Source organism: Ornithorhynchus anatinus, chromosome 15 (assembly GCF_004115215.2).
Source record: "Ornithorhynchus anatinus isolate Pmale09 chromosome 15, mOrnAna1.pri.v4, whole genome shotgun sequence".
NCBI classification, from domain to species: domain Eukaryota; kingdom Metazoa; phylum Chordata; class Mammalia; order Monotremata; family Ornithorhynchidae; genus Ornithorhynchus; species Ornithorhynchus anatinus.
In genome coordinates, this window is record NC_041742.1 from 9,483,621 (window position 1) to 9,501,281 (window position 17,661).

Sequence of the window (17,661 nt, forward strand, 5' to 3'; positions counted from 1 at the left end):
GCCCTCATTGTAGAACCCACCCAGCACAGAGTAAGGGGCAGGATTGCTAGACTTATTCAGGTGCCTTAATTTCTGCAGAAACCAGAAATTCCCTCTTGCACACCCGACCGCTGCTCTGGCTTTTGAGAAGGGGAACTGAGCCCTTCTCCTTTTTTGCAGTTGTTTCAAAGTGAGTAGAATTATAGCTCCCCAGATCTTTCTGGATGTCCTTAAATGGGAACGATAAAAATCGTGAGTTGAAAGCGAGACCTGGAAGAGAAGTGGCCAGTCCACTCCAAACTGAAGAGAAGGCGAGGGTCATTTTGATGAGCGGCCAGGGTTGAGACTGGAAAGAGGTGTGGAGGAGGCGACCTGAGGAGTGTGGTTGATAAAGAAATTTATGAAGCAGAGAAATCGGAAAAGTTCAAATACTAGCTGCCTGAGGCCAGGCAAGGGGCTCCCTCATTCTCCCCATTCAAAAGTGATCAGAAAAAGTGGCCAAGTTGAAAAGGGAAGTCGGATGGTCTCGTGGATGCCCATACCATGCTCTCCCTCCTACTTAGACTGTGAGCCCCATGCCAGACAGGGACTGTGTCCAACCCAATTGGCTGGAACCTGCCCCAACTCTTAGAACCATGTTTGACACACAGTGCTTGACAAATATCATTTAAAAAAAAAAAAGACTGGAGAGACATTCTTGTAAGCACAGTGGGACATCAAAACGAGGGTTAAGTTCCTTGTGTTGCCTTCCATTTTGCTTCAAGGTTGGGAAGAAATCCACCTCCTCCCCCTCAACCCCCAGGGCCTCATATTGCACAATTAATCATACAATAGATACCTCGCCTCATTTCCGACCACCTTGTCTTCCCCACAATTTGAGCCTGTGGAGGCCGGAAAGGCCGAGTGAGCCCTTTTGCAGTGGTGGTTGCCATGGGCTGCCTGGTTAGGGGGACATTTGTCATTTGTGAAGATATGGGACCGTTCTCTGCAATTGACTGTGAATCGTCACACTACCCAGGTGGTGGACTCTGTAATGAACATCCTTTTTTTTTTCATGATTAGAAACCATCTTTATGTCGAGGAAGTGCTGTGTGTGTGTGTGTGTGTTTTTTGGAGTTTTTCAAACTAATGGGGCGTTTTCCGCAAACATAGACTGGTGTTAGAAAACCAATGAAATAAATGGATTTTGTACAAGTTCGAACAGGACGGTGTGTGAATAACAATGGAAAATGCATGGGGCTAAATATTCTAAGCCTTGCCAAGTTGCCAGTCTCAGGTGGGAGTTGAAGGAACTGTCTCCATTTCCCCCCCTCCGAATTCATTGTGACCGAGAGCGGATTCATTTGTCTCAGCTTTCCGGAGCAGGAAACTTTTTGAGGTAACAGGTGGCTTTGAACTGTAACCTTGGGCTCCTTTAAAGTTCTGTCTTGGTGGCTGGGCTTCTTTTAATCTCACCCAGATTTGATTTGAGTAAAAGTTACAAAATCAAATGCAACAAGCGTCTACTTAATGTAATCATTTTATATATCCATAAGTAGAGTACACAACTTTACTTGAAAAACGAACAAGTAGGACCGATAGGCTGAGGAATTAGAAAACAAGATGGAAGGCACTGCAAAACATTGAAGCGTTATAGCGAAAGAAATGTTCCCAATTCACATTGCTGAAATTATGCCATCACCAACGATGCTTTTCCCTTGAGAAATAAATTATTTATATAAATATCCTTTTGATATTTGTGGATTGTCTCCAGTAAAACAAATCCCAGTATTTTCACATTCCATACAGAAAGAAGCTTTTAAACAGATGTCTACATTTTTTTTTTCTTTTTTTTGCTGATGGTGATTTTTTTCCTCTACACCTAAAGTAAATCATCTGCAAGACATGAACACCTAGTTTTAATGAATTCTGAAATTCAAGTCCACAGTATCTTACAGTATCTTACAGCCACTAGAAACAGTGAATTCTTTCTGAAGCAAACAATGTGGTAGTAAAAGCATATATATAAATGGCCACCACATGGCTTACACCTAAAACATCCATCTTTACGCACTTTCACCAGCTTCTGTTTTGAATGCAAACGTTGATGCTTTGTACAGCGGAAACCGATCGTTCTAAAACGTCTAGTACAAAATTAGAAGCACCTTTAATATTAACACTTTCTATTTACAACATCAAAGCGAGGGGCCGCTTTCTGGAGTCCCAGAAAGCCACACGAGACAGCCGGCCAACCAGAGAGCAAAGGATGTCAGGTCTGGAGAATTGCCAAGGCCGTGGAAGGTGAGGCATAGTGGGTGAGCTGACTGGATATTGCCCTCTCGATAGCACCCGAGAAAGTTCAGCGTTAAGACAGCCGCGTTCTCTTTCTTAGAGTAAACACTCTGCCACTGTCATTCGGTTTCCCTTTCTTAGCCCCGGACTGAGATTTCGCTGCTTCTTTTTGATTCGTCCTTTTGGGGGCTTTTGTTTTGGGGAGACTTGGACTCTCCTGAGCGTCTGAGGATCCGACAGGGGCTTCCCCCGCCTGTGAGGCAGGGTCCCGACAGTCTGCCTCTTCACTCTCGCCTCTCCCCTTGGCGGGGCTGTAGGCGGCCAGCTGACACAAAGCCACCGCCGCCGTCTGCTTCTGGTCGTCGGTGCTGTCCACGATCCTCAGATCGTGGGCTTCGGACGGAGGGGCCGGGTGTGAGGGGTCACCACAGTCACTGTTCCGCTGGGGGTGGCTGGGCGGGTGGCACTCGGCTTCACAGCTCCCACCCCCGGCCTTTTGATGAGCGGCGGCCTCGGCCTCTCGCGGCGGGCTGTGGAGCGGGGGCTGCAGCCTGGCGGAGTTACAGGAGTCCCTCACCGAGAGGTTCAGAGGCACATCCTGCAGGACCATGAAGTCCCGGCTCTCCAGGGGAGCGGTGCTTTTATACCCCCGGTCCTGGATGCCTTTGGCGGACGGCTTCTTTGAAAGGTTGAGTGGCGTTATCCCGGGCTCGTCTTCCGTGTTCAAAGAGGAGTCCTCGGGAACGTCAGAGGGGCTTCCAGACTCAAGGTGCCCACCCTCGTCGGTGACGTTAATGCTAGGGGGGAAAAGCAGAGACTGGTTAAATTCCTAGTCCCTCTGGGAGAAGAAAATGAACGGAAGTTGGTTGGGAACTGGAGTGCTTTTCAGGGCACATCAGATGTGGCTCAGCTGTGCAAACAAGTTTCTATGTAGTTATCACTGTGATATTTGTTAAGTGTCTATTATGTGCCCAACTCTGTACTAAACTCTGGGGTAGCTGCAATAGAAGCAGGTCAGATCCAGTCCCTGTTCCACATGGGACTCAGTCTAAGGGAAAGGGAGAATGGGGATTGAGCCCCTTCTTCTTAGACTATGAGCCCCTTGTCTAATCTGATTAACTTGTATTTACCCCAGTGCTCAAAACAGTGCTTGACACATAGTAAGCGCTTAACGAATATCATTTAAAAAGTGCTATAGTTATTATCGTGCCTTCATTTTACAGATGAGGAAACTGAAACCCAGAGGAGTCAAGCGACTTGCCCAGGTTCATACAGCGGGCAAGTGCCGGAGCTGGGATTCGAACCCAGATTCCCCTACTCCCAGGCCCCTTCCTTTTTCCACCAGCCCCTGCTGCTTCTCTTGAAAATCAGTGCCATCCGGAAGTGATAAATTGGCCTTTGGGAATGAGCTCAAGTCACTGGAAAGTTCTTTGGGTCCGTCCTGCCTCCCCCGAGGAATTGATTGTTACGTCCCAGAGAGGGTCTTACCTTTCGGGAGAGGCCTCTCTACAGGGCTGCATCTCGGGGTTCGGGGGCTCCACGCTCCTCCTCAGGGGCTTGCAGGCCACAAAGGTTTCTTCAGCCTGAGGCGGCTTTCCAAGGGGGCCGGAAGAGGGTTTACTGGAGAGATCAAAGAGCCCTTCACAAGCGTGGCTCGTCTGAGGGAAGTTGGTGGGGCTAGGTCTTCCCGGAGAGCCGGTGGCCGCAGTCCCCGCCCGTGGGCTCATCTTGGCCCCTTCCCTTTCATTCTGCTCGTCTTTGGCAAGGTCTTTGGCGGGGAGCAGCGGGTTTTCCTTCTCATAGTCGGCCGGCCTCTTGTGGGAGGCCAAGGGGTGCGGTCTGGATGGGCTGGAAGAAGCTGGGTAGAGCAAGGTCGTCTCCTCGAGCAGGTGAGAACTTTGCTCCCTGGTGATACTGGCTACGTGAGGAAGTTTGAGGCTGTAGGAGGAAAAGGCGGTCTCTGTTGGTCTATAAAATCCATATGGCATTGGGAGATTAGAGTGATATTGCTGGAAAAACCTGTAGTGCTCATAAGTGGCCGGGGATGGATTTAAGGTTTTAGGGAGAGGCCCGGGGTGAGGGAGAAAGTGCCTTTGGTCGTGGGCACCGTAGACGGAGAGAAGCGAGTTTTCACACTCCGGCGAGTTCCCTGGAAGCAGATACGGCGAGTAAAGAGTGGCCAGTCCGTGCTCCGTGTAGAAGTGGGGCGGGTATTCTGGGATCATCGGCTGAATGTAAGGGGGGACGGAGCCGAAGCCTTTGGCCGAGGGAATCTTCGGTGGGAACTCTGGAGGGAGAAAAGTCGAGCCGGGTTTCCACGGGTGACCAGGAGCATGAAACGCCGACTTGGCATGAAAAGACGAGCTTTTGGAAGCGGAGTTGGATGCTGACAGCATTTCGGACACGTCGTGGCCTTCCGGACCCTTGAGCCTGTGCTCTCCGACGGGAATAAACGCCGAAGGGCGGACCACCCCTTCCAAGACAGGCTGGATGATGCCGCCGTTGATGGCGCCTTCTGGCCCGGGGGGTGCTATGTCCTTTGGAGGGCCAGCCTTCTGCTCGGGGGCCTTCTTGCTCACATGATTTTGGAATTCCAAGTTCTCTTTGACGTCCTCTTTGGCAAAGCCCGGGGGAAGCTTGGAATCCAGACTCGATAGTCCATTGGGGGTCGACTTGGAAGCGGTTGGCTTGACCAGAGCTTCTATTTGGTTCGTCTGTTTCGGCTCCAGAGAGTTGGACTTGGAGCATTTGGGGCCCCGGTCCTGCTCAGACACGAGGGTGATGGAGTTCTTACACAGCCCGTACTTCATGTGGTTGAAGAGGTGGGACTTCTCGTTGCACGTGAAGGGACACTGAAAACACTTGTATTTGAAGGGCTTGCCTGGCGGCCGGGGGATGTAATGAGGTTTCTTCGGTTTTCGTTCCTTGAGGAGACTCATGTTTCCGCCTCGTAACTTATGTCTGGGGAAACAGCCTTCTAAGCGTTCTGCTCCAAATCTTCCACCTTGGGGTCCAGCTTCGGCCGGGTTTGAAGAAGGGAGGGCCTCGCTCTCAATCGGGCTGGAACAGAAGAGCGAATTCATGAGTGTGGGGTACCTCCTCCTCAGTCACGCCCACGCCCACACAGACGCACAGATCCATGCACGAGCACACAACTCCTATCATATAGTCCTGAGACTTAAATAAGTCTCTGGGCCGGAGAGAATCTTTCGGAATCGCCCGTAACTTTCATGTTATTCCTCGCTCCCTCCGAGTGCCGCTACCTGGTGCCGGGATGACACCAGCCGTGCCCATTCCGATACCTCCCTCACCCCCAGAAGGATCCAAAGTGCCAATCCTGTTAGAGAGAGAGGAAATTGACCAACTTCATCGTGGGCTGCTGAGTTAAGAAGATCTTAGGTTCTGTGAGCTGTGGCGACTACCATTGTAGAACCCCTGGACCAGACTCCCAGCTATGATTTTGGAACATCCCCACCCTCACTGGGTTGAATCTAGTGGCCCCGGAGGAGCCTCCGGAGGCTGTTAAAGAAACATCCCCGATCAAATACAGGTCCCGGTAGAATGTGGAACTGTAAAGCAAATCCTGTATTCCTACCTCAAGTGTGGGAACACTGGCAAGAGATTTTTCCCCCTGCCCCAGGGAACCTTTTAAGGAAAGGGTAAAAGGTCGCTAGGTGAGGTTGGGGGGAACAAGTTGGTTTCAGAAGAGAAGGGATTTCCGTGAATCCTTTATTGTTTCCTTCTAATAACAGGACATGGATCTCTGTAATCAGACATGCTCACGGATACAATTTTCAAGACCTCAAAACTGTATCCAAAGAGTAAGTTCTAGTAACAAGCAGGATGGTGGTGTCCATTACAAGATATTTTTAAAAAAATCATGCCTTGGTTTAATTACTACTGCTATTAAAATTTTGCAGGTGGAAATTTTAAAGAAAAGCAGACCAAAGTCTTGGCTCCGTTTTACTGCATTCAAACCAATAAAATGAGCAAGGTAAAAGGAGAGTCATCTCACCAGTACTAACTTTGCACTTACAGGATGGCTGTTTTTCATCTGTAACCCTCAAAGCACTTTATAAACATTCTTAGGGATTAGGTCACTTTTTTCCCCCCCTGCCTTTCTGGAAGAAAACGAGGCTGGCGAGGAAAGGACTTGCCTGAGGCCGTCTGGGGGAAGACAGAGAGAGATAATGAGAGAGAGAGCATGAGTGCATGTGTGTGTGCACACGTATATGTGCACATACGCATTCTTGTTCATATATATGTGTAAAATCATATATATATATATCTATATATATCTATAGATATATATATCTATAATCATATTTATGATTACAATTTTCATCTTCAGGCTTTCCACCCTGGGCCCAGTTCCTCTGAAAGTAGCGCCTAAAAGGAAAGAGGGTGCCGGAGGGGCAATGGAGGAGTAAGGCTGAGGTTAGGTATTTGTGTTGGATTGCAAATATCTTGAATGGGAATGTAAGGGAGCGGGTCCGCTAATTCTGCTGTATTGTACTCTCCCAATTGAATGCCATCAATTTGATCGATTGAAACAAGAGCAGCGTGCAGTTCAATAATGGCTGTGAATCAACCCTCTTGGATGAGAATCTCATTCAGTCATTTCTTGAGCGCTTACTCGGTGCAGAGCACTGTACCAAGCACTAAGGAGAGTACAATAGAACAATAAACACTTGGGCAGGCACCTTGAGTCCCTTCCCTTAAGATGGCAATGACTCTTTGCTACCTGGGGGGCTTCTCTGAGGCTGAAGATTCAGGCCGGTGAGCCCCCCCCCTCCCCCCCGGGGGGTTGGTCTCTCTCCCGTAGTTCACCGAGGCAGACTGAGGCAGAAGGAGCGTTACGTGGTTTGCCCAAGGTTCCCAGGGTGAGTCAGGGCTGGGATCGTCAGTCAAACTCCCGTTCCCATGTATGCCGTCCCAACTCGATTATGTCGGCTTGGCTCTCCCCGCCCCCAGGACCCCTCTCCTCACTTCTTGCAAAACTTTGGAAGTGTTTCCCCAGAGAACGTAGAAATCTAAGCAAGCAGCCCGTCGCAAAGTCCAGCCGGTTGGAAAGCCTCGGTTCCCCTTCCGATCTCTCTTCTGCCTCTCCTCCGTCAATCCCAACCGGCTCCCTAGGTCGGTTTTATCTAACACACGTTCAGCTTGCAGAGTACGGCGGGCTGTCCGTCCCACCCCCACCCCGATCTCTGAAATTGCAACTCCCGTGCCTCGTTTCAGGAAGCCGAGGGAGACGCGGATGCATTATCCAGCCTGATGGTTGGCTGGGTAGATAAGTCAGTGGGGCTTGTATCGGCTTGTCCCATTATGCTCACTGATTCTGAAGGCGTGAGAACCTCTTCAAGTGCAGTTCCCATGATTGTATAGGATGTGTTATGGCAGAGATCTAAAAACTGATGATTTCATCACTAGCTATAAGCATCATGATCAAAATGATGACTGTTGCTAAACATTTATCAATTGTGTGTCCCGAAACTCTAGCGATACTCATTGTGAAAGTGAATAGAATACCTTGTGCCTTTTTCTCCAGAGGCCTTTTTGTTACTTTGAACAGTGAGAGGTTTGTGGGCTTTTAGGACTGGTTATTCTCCGATTCCCCTTCCTAAGAGCATTGTTAACATTTCAAATTACAGGTGTTTGGCTAAACCGACAAACTCTCTCCTGCCTTTTATTGTTTGTTTTACGGTCTTTTACATCGGATCTTTTTTTTTAAATAGGTGTGACCCGAGGGTTTTTTCTTTCTGGAGAGGGGATTAATTATGTGTAAATCGCTATTTTATCGAGGAGAGAATTGTCATTTGTCAGCAGGTTCGTTTCAGTTAAGGGTAGCGTAGAAATTGGACTATTGTTCTCTGCGGGTGCCTACCGAGCGAGGCGAGGTTCTGAAAACCTTGGAAAGGAATATTTTAGGGGAAAAAAGAGTCAAGCCCTCCAATTTGCTTCATGAGAGAGCATTCTAGGATTTAATTGTCTTAAGCGAAGCCAAAGATGTGGTTAAAAGTTTGAGCAACTGCAGGTAAACTGGCCTCCCCTTCGTGCTGGCTAATTAAAACCCAAACTTGCCAAACTCTTTCTGGGTCAGATGGCTGATGGGTACCGTACACTCCTGCAGTTGCACAAACGAGGCACTACTGTGGAAATTCCATTCGGCAAGCACTTGTTTTCCCTGCTTTTGCTGCAAGATTGGATTCTTTGGGGACCCCAGCAGCCGACTTAGTGGGGCTTGGTAGTCCCAGAAGTCTGTGTGGACAAGGGCCACTTGAGAAAAGGGTATTAGAGCATGTGTGTGCGTGTGGGGGTGTTTCTCTCCCCTCCTCCCCCCCCCCCCCCCCCCCCCCCCCGACACTTCACCTGTAGGTGAAAGTGAAATCAAACTTACTGCCGGGATTCTCAGTCACGATACTGGGACAGAAGCAGAAGCCTTGTAATAGCCATGGTCGGTCAGTTTATTCCTGTTGCACTTCGTACTGTCTTGAAAGTGCCAGTGCTAATTACTCTGGAAAAAAGCAGCTGTTGCCAAAACAAAGCAATCCTTGCCTCTCTCTGTCTTAACTGTGTACGACAGCCCTTTGCATTCAGTGGCAGAGATTCTTCCTCCAGATAGCGAGAATTATTGTATCCCTTGTTTTTTCCTCACTCTACTGTAATTCATTTCAATTTTAGTCCCACTGCTCCTGGGCAGTGATAAAAGAGAATCTCAAGTTGTTTTTGGGGATTTTGGGTGGGGATATGCATTAAGTATTATTAGGAAGGCACATTTGAATGGAGGTTACTAATCACAAACTTATTTTCATTTATTCTTTCTGCTTTCAATTTGCCTAAGCAGTGGTCAAGAGCAGAGTGCTTCTCTCTTCATCTGACTTTGTCCCAGGACACAGGTTGAATTAGTAGCCTTAGTACTGTGGCACAGCAGGTGGGGAAAGTTTGATTTTTTTTTCTCCCCCCCCCCCCCCCCCCCATTGCATTTTCATCTGCTTTAGGTCAGCTTTCCCCATGCACTCCCTTCCCCTCCTCTGCCTTTCTTTCTCACTTTTCAGACATTTCACATTTCTTCACATTTTCGCTCTCCCCACCAAATTGATGACAGGTTCTATTTCTAAAAGAGAGAGACTCTATTTTGCATTCACTGCAAAGGCACGCTACAAATCCAGATTTCGTCCACTCCCCTACTCATTTTTTCCCGTCAGACTGCTTATGTGACATGTCAATGGGATTAGGAGATTGATTTCTCCAGCTAAAATTTCCAATTTTAGGATTGGTAGGGTCCAGCTTAATTTTATGTCCTTACAAAAGTGGACTGTAAATATATTAAGAGCGTTTATGCCGACTTGAACTTTAAGTGCAACTCCAGATTGCTAACAAAAAAAGAGAAACTAAATTTGGGAGGTGTTGGCAAGAGAGCTCCATCAGTTTCAATTTTCTATAAGGAAATGGAACAGGGTGGCCATCAGAAAGTAGCACTAGGAGTTCTGAAGTTGGGTTGGAGCATTACAGCAAGACCCAGTATCGAAGGAGCGTTACAGCAAGACCCAGTATCGAATGAGCGTTCCCTAAGGAACCGGAATTAGATTTGGAAAACAAACCTGGAAGTGATATTGAGGTTGAGGTTCACGGTTGGAGATTCCAGGGTACGTGAACGAGAAGTTCATTTAATTCAGAGGGCCGGAGATGATCTTAAATTGACTGCCTGGATCCCTCCCTGCAGGACTCTTGTTCACGTTGAACCCAACCGTGTCACCTTGGCAAAACAACCCACGCAGGTCTCTGCGTCAGTGTGTGTGGTTTCGGTTGGCCACAGGCTTATTGTTTGTCTTGTTCAGAAGCCCTGAGTTGCCGGCGGAGCCCAACAAGCATTAAAGCCCCAAACGTTGGCCGATTCGTCGGGCTAGCTTGGGCGATGGAGTTTAAAAAATGTTTCTGAAGAGTCCAAGCTCTGGGCAGGTCCCGTGAAGGAGTAGCTTTTAGACTGGACTTTGATAGTTGAGGGTGGAGGGACGGATAATTATAGTTTAACTTTATGGGACACTGCTGTGACAGGCTAGGTAACTATGTTTGTCATGCACATTAACCTCTGTACTAAAGTAATGTTCCAGTATCCTTTGGTGGGGTCCAGCTGGCCGGCGAGCAGTTTGAAGGGCATACTATAATTAAAATATTGTGATGTGGCATGATTGCGTAACTCAAGGACGTGCCACTGTCGCTACCAATCGGGGTGTTGCAAGAACGAGATCTGTGGGTTTTATTCTAGTTGAGTTTTTCCAGTGATTAAGCGCCTCTCCCTCTTAGTCTCTCGGCCCTTTAACGAAAGATAAACTTGAGCGGGGCGGTAACCCGACAGAAGGGAAACCCACTTTGCCGGGTGAAAATGTGGAGTGAAAAAGGAGCGAGGAAATCATCTTGACCTTTCCCAAAGACCCATGGATTTTTTGGACAGGTCAGGGTAAAGTGAGAGAACCTGTAAGCATCTGACTATAAATGCTCAGGTTCATTAAGAGTTTACGCGGAAGATCACCTACACCTAGGGAGAGATTTTTTTTTTTTCTTTTTGCTCTTATTTTTCCTTAAGCGCCTATCAGTTTAATCTTTGTTACATTTTTGTCATTGATAATCAGTGAAAAGATGTTAATAAGTGGAGAAAAGTGGTAGAAACATGATTCCCAATTTTTAAAATTCTCTCATAACCAGATCCTTCGTGTGCTTGTCAAAGAAAAGTTGAATATTGTGGTTTAGATTTTTTTAAAAATAAGCTTTTGGTTTGACATATGTTTAAAGTGGCTATTGTCTTTCTGACTTGAAAGGCATCTCTCAGAAATAAAAGCTCTAGAAACCAAAATAGTAATATGGGGTCCTGCCAATATTCTCTGTGAGTCGATGCTTTAATATGAAAAGTCCACTGTAGTTTAAAATTTTTAAAAATCAGGGAGGGACAGGTGGTTAAGGTAAAAATTTCTTAGAGGAAAGTTAAATTTTCATAAGGAAAAGAGCAGAGGGGATTTAAGTTCCAATAAAACCCCATTCTGAAAATAAAACCCCAATCTTGTTAAAACTTTTATAATAATGGCTCTCCCCCGAGCTTTGCACCTGCTAGGTTAGAGTAGTTTTCAGAGAAGAGGGAAGAGCAGAGGGAAAAACAGCTGGCAAGGCGTTCACTTCATTCAGTCGGCTGCTTCAGGAAATCTCTGAAGGCAAGTACGAAAGAAAACTTGCAGTTGAAAAATATCTTAAGGTACTTACCAGAAAAGAGGATGTGCTGATCTGGAGCAGTTGGTCTCAGGCTGTTCAACTGCAGCTTGTCAGTGCCCAGAAAGAAGTACCTGTTCTCACTCTGATTGCTAGGTGAAACTGAAGGCGGCTGTTTCAGTGGGAGGGATTTAAAGAGTAGGAGTTGAGCCCTCAGGGTGTAGCGATGCCCCTGATATTATTCCTGCCTGGAGCTACGATTCATGTGTTTGCATCCACTGTACTGTTTTAGTTCAGTATTACCTCAGCACCTGATCTATCAAACAAAACTTATCACTCCCTCCCCCCCCCCCCCCCCCCCGCGTGGTCTTCAAACAAGCAAACGGTTTCAAGTTTTACTAGGAAGATCCTGGGAGCCACCAAGAGAACGCGGGTGTCAGAGTTGCAGCGGGTTGGGGGGCTTTTTTGGAGTGTTTTCAGTTTCGGACCTTGTAATCCAAATGGGTTCCGGGAGGTGGTTTTGGCCTTTCAGTCCGGGGTCTGTGAGACTTTGCTTCAGAGGAAGCTCAGTAGTGGGACCGAGTTGGGGATTAACCAAATTATTGTGAAACAAATGGCACTGCCCATTTGCTTCACTGCTTGCTGGGGAATTTGCTTGAGGGTTGTCCTAGGTTTTTATCCGCCACCAATTCTCAAGTCTGCGTCTTTCCTTTCCCCCTGGACTCCATCCTCATCCTTTACCACTCTTCACTGGGAAAGGCAGAACAGAAATCTTCCCCGGGCCCTACTTGCCAAGGAACCTGCCAAAGCATGTCTCTTAATCAGCCGCCAGGGCACAGGTACTGTAAAGGAAAAAGAGTCACCTCCTAAGGAAATTGATTATAACATCTCACATTCACTACTTTCTGTAGCTTCAATTTTATAGCTGTTGAGCAAACGAAATTACAAGCCACTTAGTCCAAACTCTACCTGCTGAATTTACATTAGGCAGGTTCTTAAACAGCACACGTTTGAGAATACAGGCAGCAAGATTTTTTTTTAAATGCCCTCCTCCACCCAAATGGAGAGACGTAAAGCAATGCATTGTTGATTACAAATGATTCCTTTTCAGTGGCTTCTTTCACAGTTCTTATACCAAGTTGTCTCGGGATTTGTCGAATTTGGATGAAGCCACCGATGGCTGTTCTTTTGATTTAATTAAGATCGTTGTGGGCAGGGAATGTGCCTACCAGCTCTGTTATTTTGTGTTCTCTCAAGCGCTTAGTACAGTGCTCTGCGCCGAGCACTAGATAAATACTACTGATTGATCGACTGATTATGGTAGGCTACCATGTTGCAGTCAGTTCTCCTGGAACTCAGGGGTTCAGACTACACTCAGACCAGACTAAAGTCTTGTCAAAACCCGTGTGAGAGAACATGGGCCCTGGCCAGTGCCATGCACATCAATCAACCAATCAGTTATGGTTCTAACCCCAGTGCTGCCACTTGTCTGCTGCATGACCTTGGGCAAGTCACTTCACTTCTCTGTGCCTCAACTCTCTCATCTGTAAAATGGGGGTCGACTCTAAGCCCCACATGGGACAGGGACTGTGTCCAATTCGATTTGCTGGGACCTATCCCAGCACTTAGTACTGTACCTGGCACATAGTAAGTGCTTAACAAATGCCATCATTATTATTATTTACTGAGCACTTCCACAGCACTGTACTAAGCACTTGGGAGAGTACAGTAAAAGGGAGTCATTAGACACGTTCCCTGCCCACAAGTAATTTACAAATTTAGAGGGGAAGACTGATGTTGGTGTAAATCAGTAAATTCTGAGTATGTTGGTAAGGGCTATGGGGATTATTCTGGGTAGTGCACCGTCCGGGTCTAACGCACACTGTCTGAGGAATGTTCCCAAATTCCTTAATAGCATCCCATCGTAACAAGTGGGGAAAACGCACTGTAGGAGAAAACTGACCGATCAGTGGTATTTATTGAGCATTTACCACCTGCAGAGCACCGTACAATACCACAGAATTAGCAGACACATCCTCGGCCCAGAACGAGCTACCAGGCTAGAGGCCCATAGTAACCAGTGGAGTCAAATAATCTGTAAGCTCCCTCTAGACTGTAAACGTCTTATCGGCCAGGAATATTTCTACCAACTCTGTTATATTGTACTCTTCCAAATGCTCAGTGCAGTGCTCTGCACACAGCAAGCACTCAGTAAATATATGTGATTGGGTGTGGTCTCCATTAAGTTTCAGAGACTGAGCTAAGGATAGAATTGGGGAGTCCACTTAGTACATGATGGAGTTGATCCCTCCTTCCCAGGCCCATCCTATTCCACGTGAAGATGTTTATCACAGTTACCGGACAGTTAGGACTTTGGGTGGGAGGTGAGTTTCACCTTTATTTGAGAGGCCTGTTGATAGATGGTTGGGCATTTAGGTTAATCCAGTGATGCAGGAGTCTGCTGCAGAGGAAAAATATTTAAGCCAAGCGCTTGCCTCCAGGAGAGATCCGCAAAACAGCCAGGGTAGATCAGGGCTATCGAGATCCCAGGATTCATGATAAAGTTGAATTAATCGCATTCCCCCCTTCCAGCCCCACAGCACTTATATCCTCAACTGTAAGTTATTTATATCAATGTCTGTCTCCCCCTCTAGAGTGTAAGGTCGTTGTGGGTGGGGAATGTATCTGTTTATAGCTACTCTACCAAACGCTTAATCAGTTTTCTGCATAAAGTAAATGCTCAGTAAATACTGACGGACTGACTGGACTTTTTCGTAGGACAGATGGTCAGACTGTGGATGATTTTAGAGAACTGATTTTAGTGGAATATTAGGTGCTCCCCAAGAAATTGGATATTTTTAGCTCTCCGAGGCAGCTACCTCCTCTCTGTGTGCACCACGGATGGGGTCTGATCCGATTCTCTCGTTTCTTCTCCAAAGCTGAGCACATCCAGAAGGCCCTCGATGAAAACCATACTTGTATTTATTAGCTAGATTTCCTCAATTGACCGATCTTTTGAGCTTACAGTGTGCAGAGCACTGTACCAAGCTCTTGGGAGTATAACAGAATTGGTAGGTATGTACCCTGCCCGCAAGGAGCTAAAGGCTAGAGTGAGAGAGCTCATTGAGGAACTTAATGACCTGATGGCATCCAGACAGATTCATGTCCATTTTCTGAGATTGGTGATAGTGATAGTTGGTGATCTTGAGTTGTCTTTTATTGGGAAGCAGCATGACCTAATGGAAAAAGCATGGCCCTGAGAGTCAGAGGACCTGGGTTCCAGTCCCGGCTCCACCAATTGTCTGCTGTGTGACCCTGGCTAACTCACTTCACTTTTCTGTGCTTCAGTTACCCCATCTGTAAAACGGAGATTAAGACTGTGAGCCCTCTTTGCGACAGGGACTCTGTCCAACCCGATTTGCTTGTATATACCCTAGCGCTTAGTACAGTGCCTGGCATATAGTAAGCGCTTGACACATACCATAATAAAATAAACAAGACTGTGAACTGGACCAAGCAGAGGCCCTGTAGAGACAAAGAAAATTGGCAGGAGCAGTTAACCATTCAGTGACATTCATTGAGCACTCACTGTTTGCAGAGCATTGTGCTAAGCACTTGGGAGTACAATAGAACTAGTAGAAATGACGCCTGCTCTCAAAAGAGTTTGCAATCTAGTGGGAGAGATGGATACTAAAAGAAATTACAGTTCAGAGCTAAAAGGATAAGGGGATATGTATGTTAATTAGTTTTTAAGTACTTGCATATATAAGATACGTAGAAAAGCGTGATGAGGGATTGAGTACTTACATGCTTAGATACCACAGAAATGCTTGAAATGCAGTTAGTGTGTTACAAGCAAGAGAAATTGGAAATTAATCAGGGCATGTGTCTTGGAGGAGATGTGATTTTTCGGTGGTTTTAAAAATGGAGAGGGATCTCGTCCAAAGAGGGAGAGATGTGGAGTCCAGAAATTGGACACGGCTTGTTTCTCTGTCTCCCTCCCTGACTATTCCTTGTGTCCAAGGACAGGTCACCTCCCTGACCTCATTTTCTCGGCCTGTGAAAATGAGATTATTAAGTGCTTACTTCATTCTTGGGGGCGGTTGAAGGCACTGAATAGGTTCCCTGAAAATTTTTGGGTCCCCTTGTGTGAAATAAGATGTTCATTGGGTTCTTTCAGGAGAGGATGGATTTGGTGGCAAGAGGTCTGTTTTCTAATCACAGTACTTGTGCTATTTGTTAAGCGCCGACTATGTGCCACACATTATGCTTAACGCTGAGGTTGATACAAGCTAATCAGGTTGGACACAGACCCCGTCCCAAATGAGGCTCTCAATCTAAGGAAGAGGGAGAAGAAGTATTGAATCCTCATTTTAGATTGAGGAAACTGAGGCACAGAGATGTTAACTGACTTGCCAAGGTCACCCGGCAGGCAAGTAATAATAATATTGAAAATAATAATAATGATTATTAAAACAGTGGTATTTGTTAAGTTCTTGCTTCGTGCCCGGCACTGAACTAAGCACTGGGTAGAGACAAAAATAACCAGATTTGACATAGTCCCTGTCTTATGCAGGACTCACAGTCGAAGTAGAAGGTAGTGATTAGGTATGATATCCCCATTTTATAGCGGAGACAGTTTGAGGCGCAGGGAAGTGAAACGACTTGCCCAAGGTCCCAGAGGCAGGACTAGAACCCAGGACCGCTGACTCCCAGTCCTGGTGCTCATCCCACCAGGCCACGCTGCTTCTCGAGCCGGTCCTCAGAGCTGTGGACCCTGATCCGGACCGCAGCCATAGCAAGGCTGTCTGATCTACTGAAGTGAGCCGACAGGGTGGCTAGACGAGGGGTATTGACTGAGGAGCTGTGCTTGGCAGAGTCTGAAGGCAGGGCCTCAAAGAGCTTTTGCTCTATTCCCCCCCCCCCCACCCCACTGCACTTGTGTATATATGTACATATCTATAATTCTGTTTATTTACATTAATGCCTATTTACTTTTGATGTGTATATATCTATAATTCTATTTATATTGCTATTTTTATTGGTGCTATTGATGCCATTTTGCTGTTTTGATGTCTCTCTTCCCCCTTCTAGACTGTAAACCTGTTGTGGGCAGGGATTCTCTCTCTCTATTGCTGAATTGTCCTTTCCAGGCGCTTAGTAAAGTGCTCTGCACACAGTAAGCACTCAATAAATATGATCGAATGAATGAATGAAGGAAGAACCTGCCAGGAAACAATCATTCAGTTCTATTTATTGAGTGCTTACTGTGTGCAAAGCACTGTACTAAGTGCTTAGAAGAGCACACTGTAACAATAAACAGACACATTCCCTGCCCACAGCGAACATACAGGCTCCGTGGTATTATTTATTAAGCATGTGTGCAGTGCTGTGTCCTAAGCACTAGGGAGAGTCCAATACAATAGAGTTGACAGATGTATTCCCTGACCACAACAAGCTCACAGTCTAAAGGGAGCAGGAGGGAAATAACCAGCTCTATGGTATTTATTATTATAATTAATATTTGTGGTATTTGTTAAGCACTTAGTATGTTCCAGGCGCTGGGGTAAATACAAGCTAATCAGGTTACACACAGTCCCTGTCCCACATGGGGCTCACAGTCTTTATCCCCATTTTCCAGGGAACTGAGGCCCAGAAAAGTGAAGTGACATGCCCAAGATCACCCAGCAGACAAGGGGCGGAGCTGGGATTAGGACTCAGGCCCTTCCGACTCCCAGGCTACAGTCTTAGAAGCGCTTAGCAAATAGATATCATTTAAAAAACTATATACAGCAAACAGGAATGCCTGGAATGAAATTCTTTCTCCTCTCAGGAGTGGAGGTTCTCGCAGGGATTTTCCTGGGTCCTCCTCTTTGATCAGAAAGGCAAAACAAGTCCAGCTTTTCCCTTCCCACCAACCCCCCTCCCTCTCACCAGCCACTCTGGGCCTGGAGTCGGGTGTGGGCAATTTCAGCTAAGGATAATGGTACTTTGCAAGTGCTTACTGTGTTCCAAGCAGTGTACTAAGCCCTGGGATAGAATACAAGATAGTCGGTTCTCCCCGTCCCAGAGTCTAAGGGGGAGAGGGGAACAGGTATTGCATCCCCATTTGACAGGTAATGGAACTGAGGCCCAGAGAAGTCGTGACTTGGCCGAGGTCACCCAGCAGGCAAGTGATGAAACTGGTCCCCTGACTCGCAGGGTTGAGCTGTT

General features: G+C 46.8%; 2 protein-coding genes across 2 annotated transcripts in view; one reads left to right on the forward strand and one right to left on the reverse strand.

Annotated features, from left to right (window-relative positions):
• The window catches only part of TBCD (tubulin folding cofactor D), a 207,664-nt gene that overhangs the window by 56,082 nt on the left and 133,921 nt on the right, over nucleotides 1-17,661 (forward strand). The gene's annotated exons all lie outside the window — the stretch shown is intronic.
• On the reverse strand, nucleotides 1,486-11,699 carry ZNF750 (zinc finger protein 750). Its single transcript, XM_007666499.4, has 3 exons — nucleotides 11,503-11,699; nucleotides 3,739-5,310; nucleotides 1,486-3,047 (listed from the first exon to the last, which is right to left on the reverse strand). Exons 2-3 carry the CDS (start codon nucleotides 5,187-5,189, stop codon nucleotides 2,324-2,326), a joined length of 2,175 nt encoding a protein of 724 aa, XP_007664689.2. The 5' UTR covers nucleotides 5,190-5,310; nucleotides 11,503-11,699; the 3' UTR covers nucleotides 1,486-2,323.

Excerpts from the sequence above, each read along its gene's own strand:
- ZNF750 (XM_007666499.4), bottom strand. The coding sequence starts at position 5,189 with ATGAGTCTCCTCAAGGAACGAAAACCGAAGAAACCTCATTACATCCCC. Across the intron at positions 3,048-3,738 it reads AGAGAGGCCTCTCCCGAAAG|CATTAACGTCACCGACGAGG; the intron begins GTAAGACCCTCT and ends TTTCCCCCCTAG.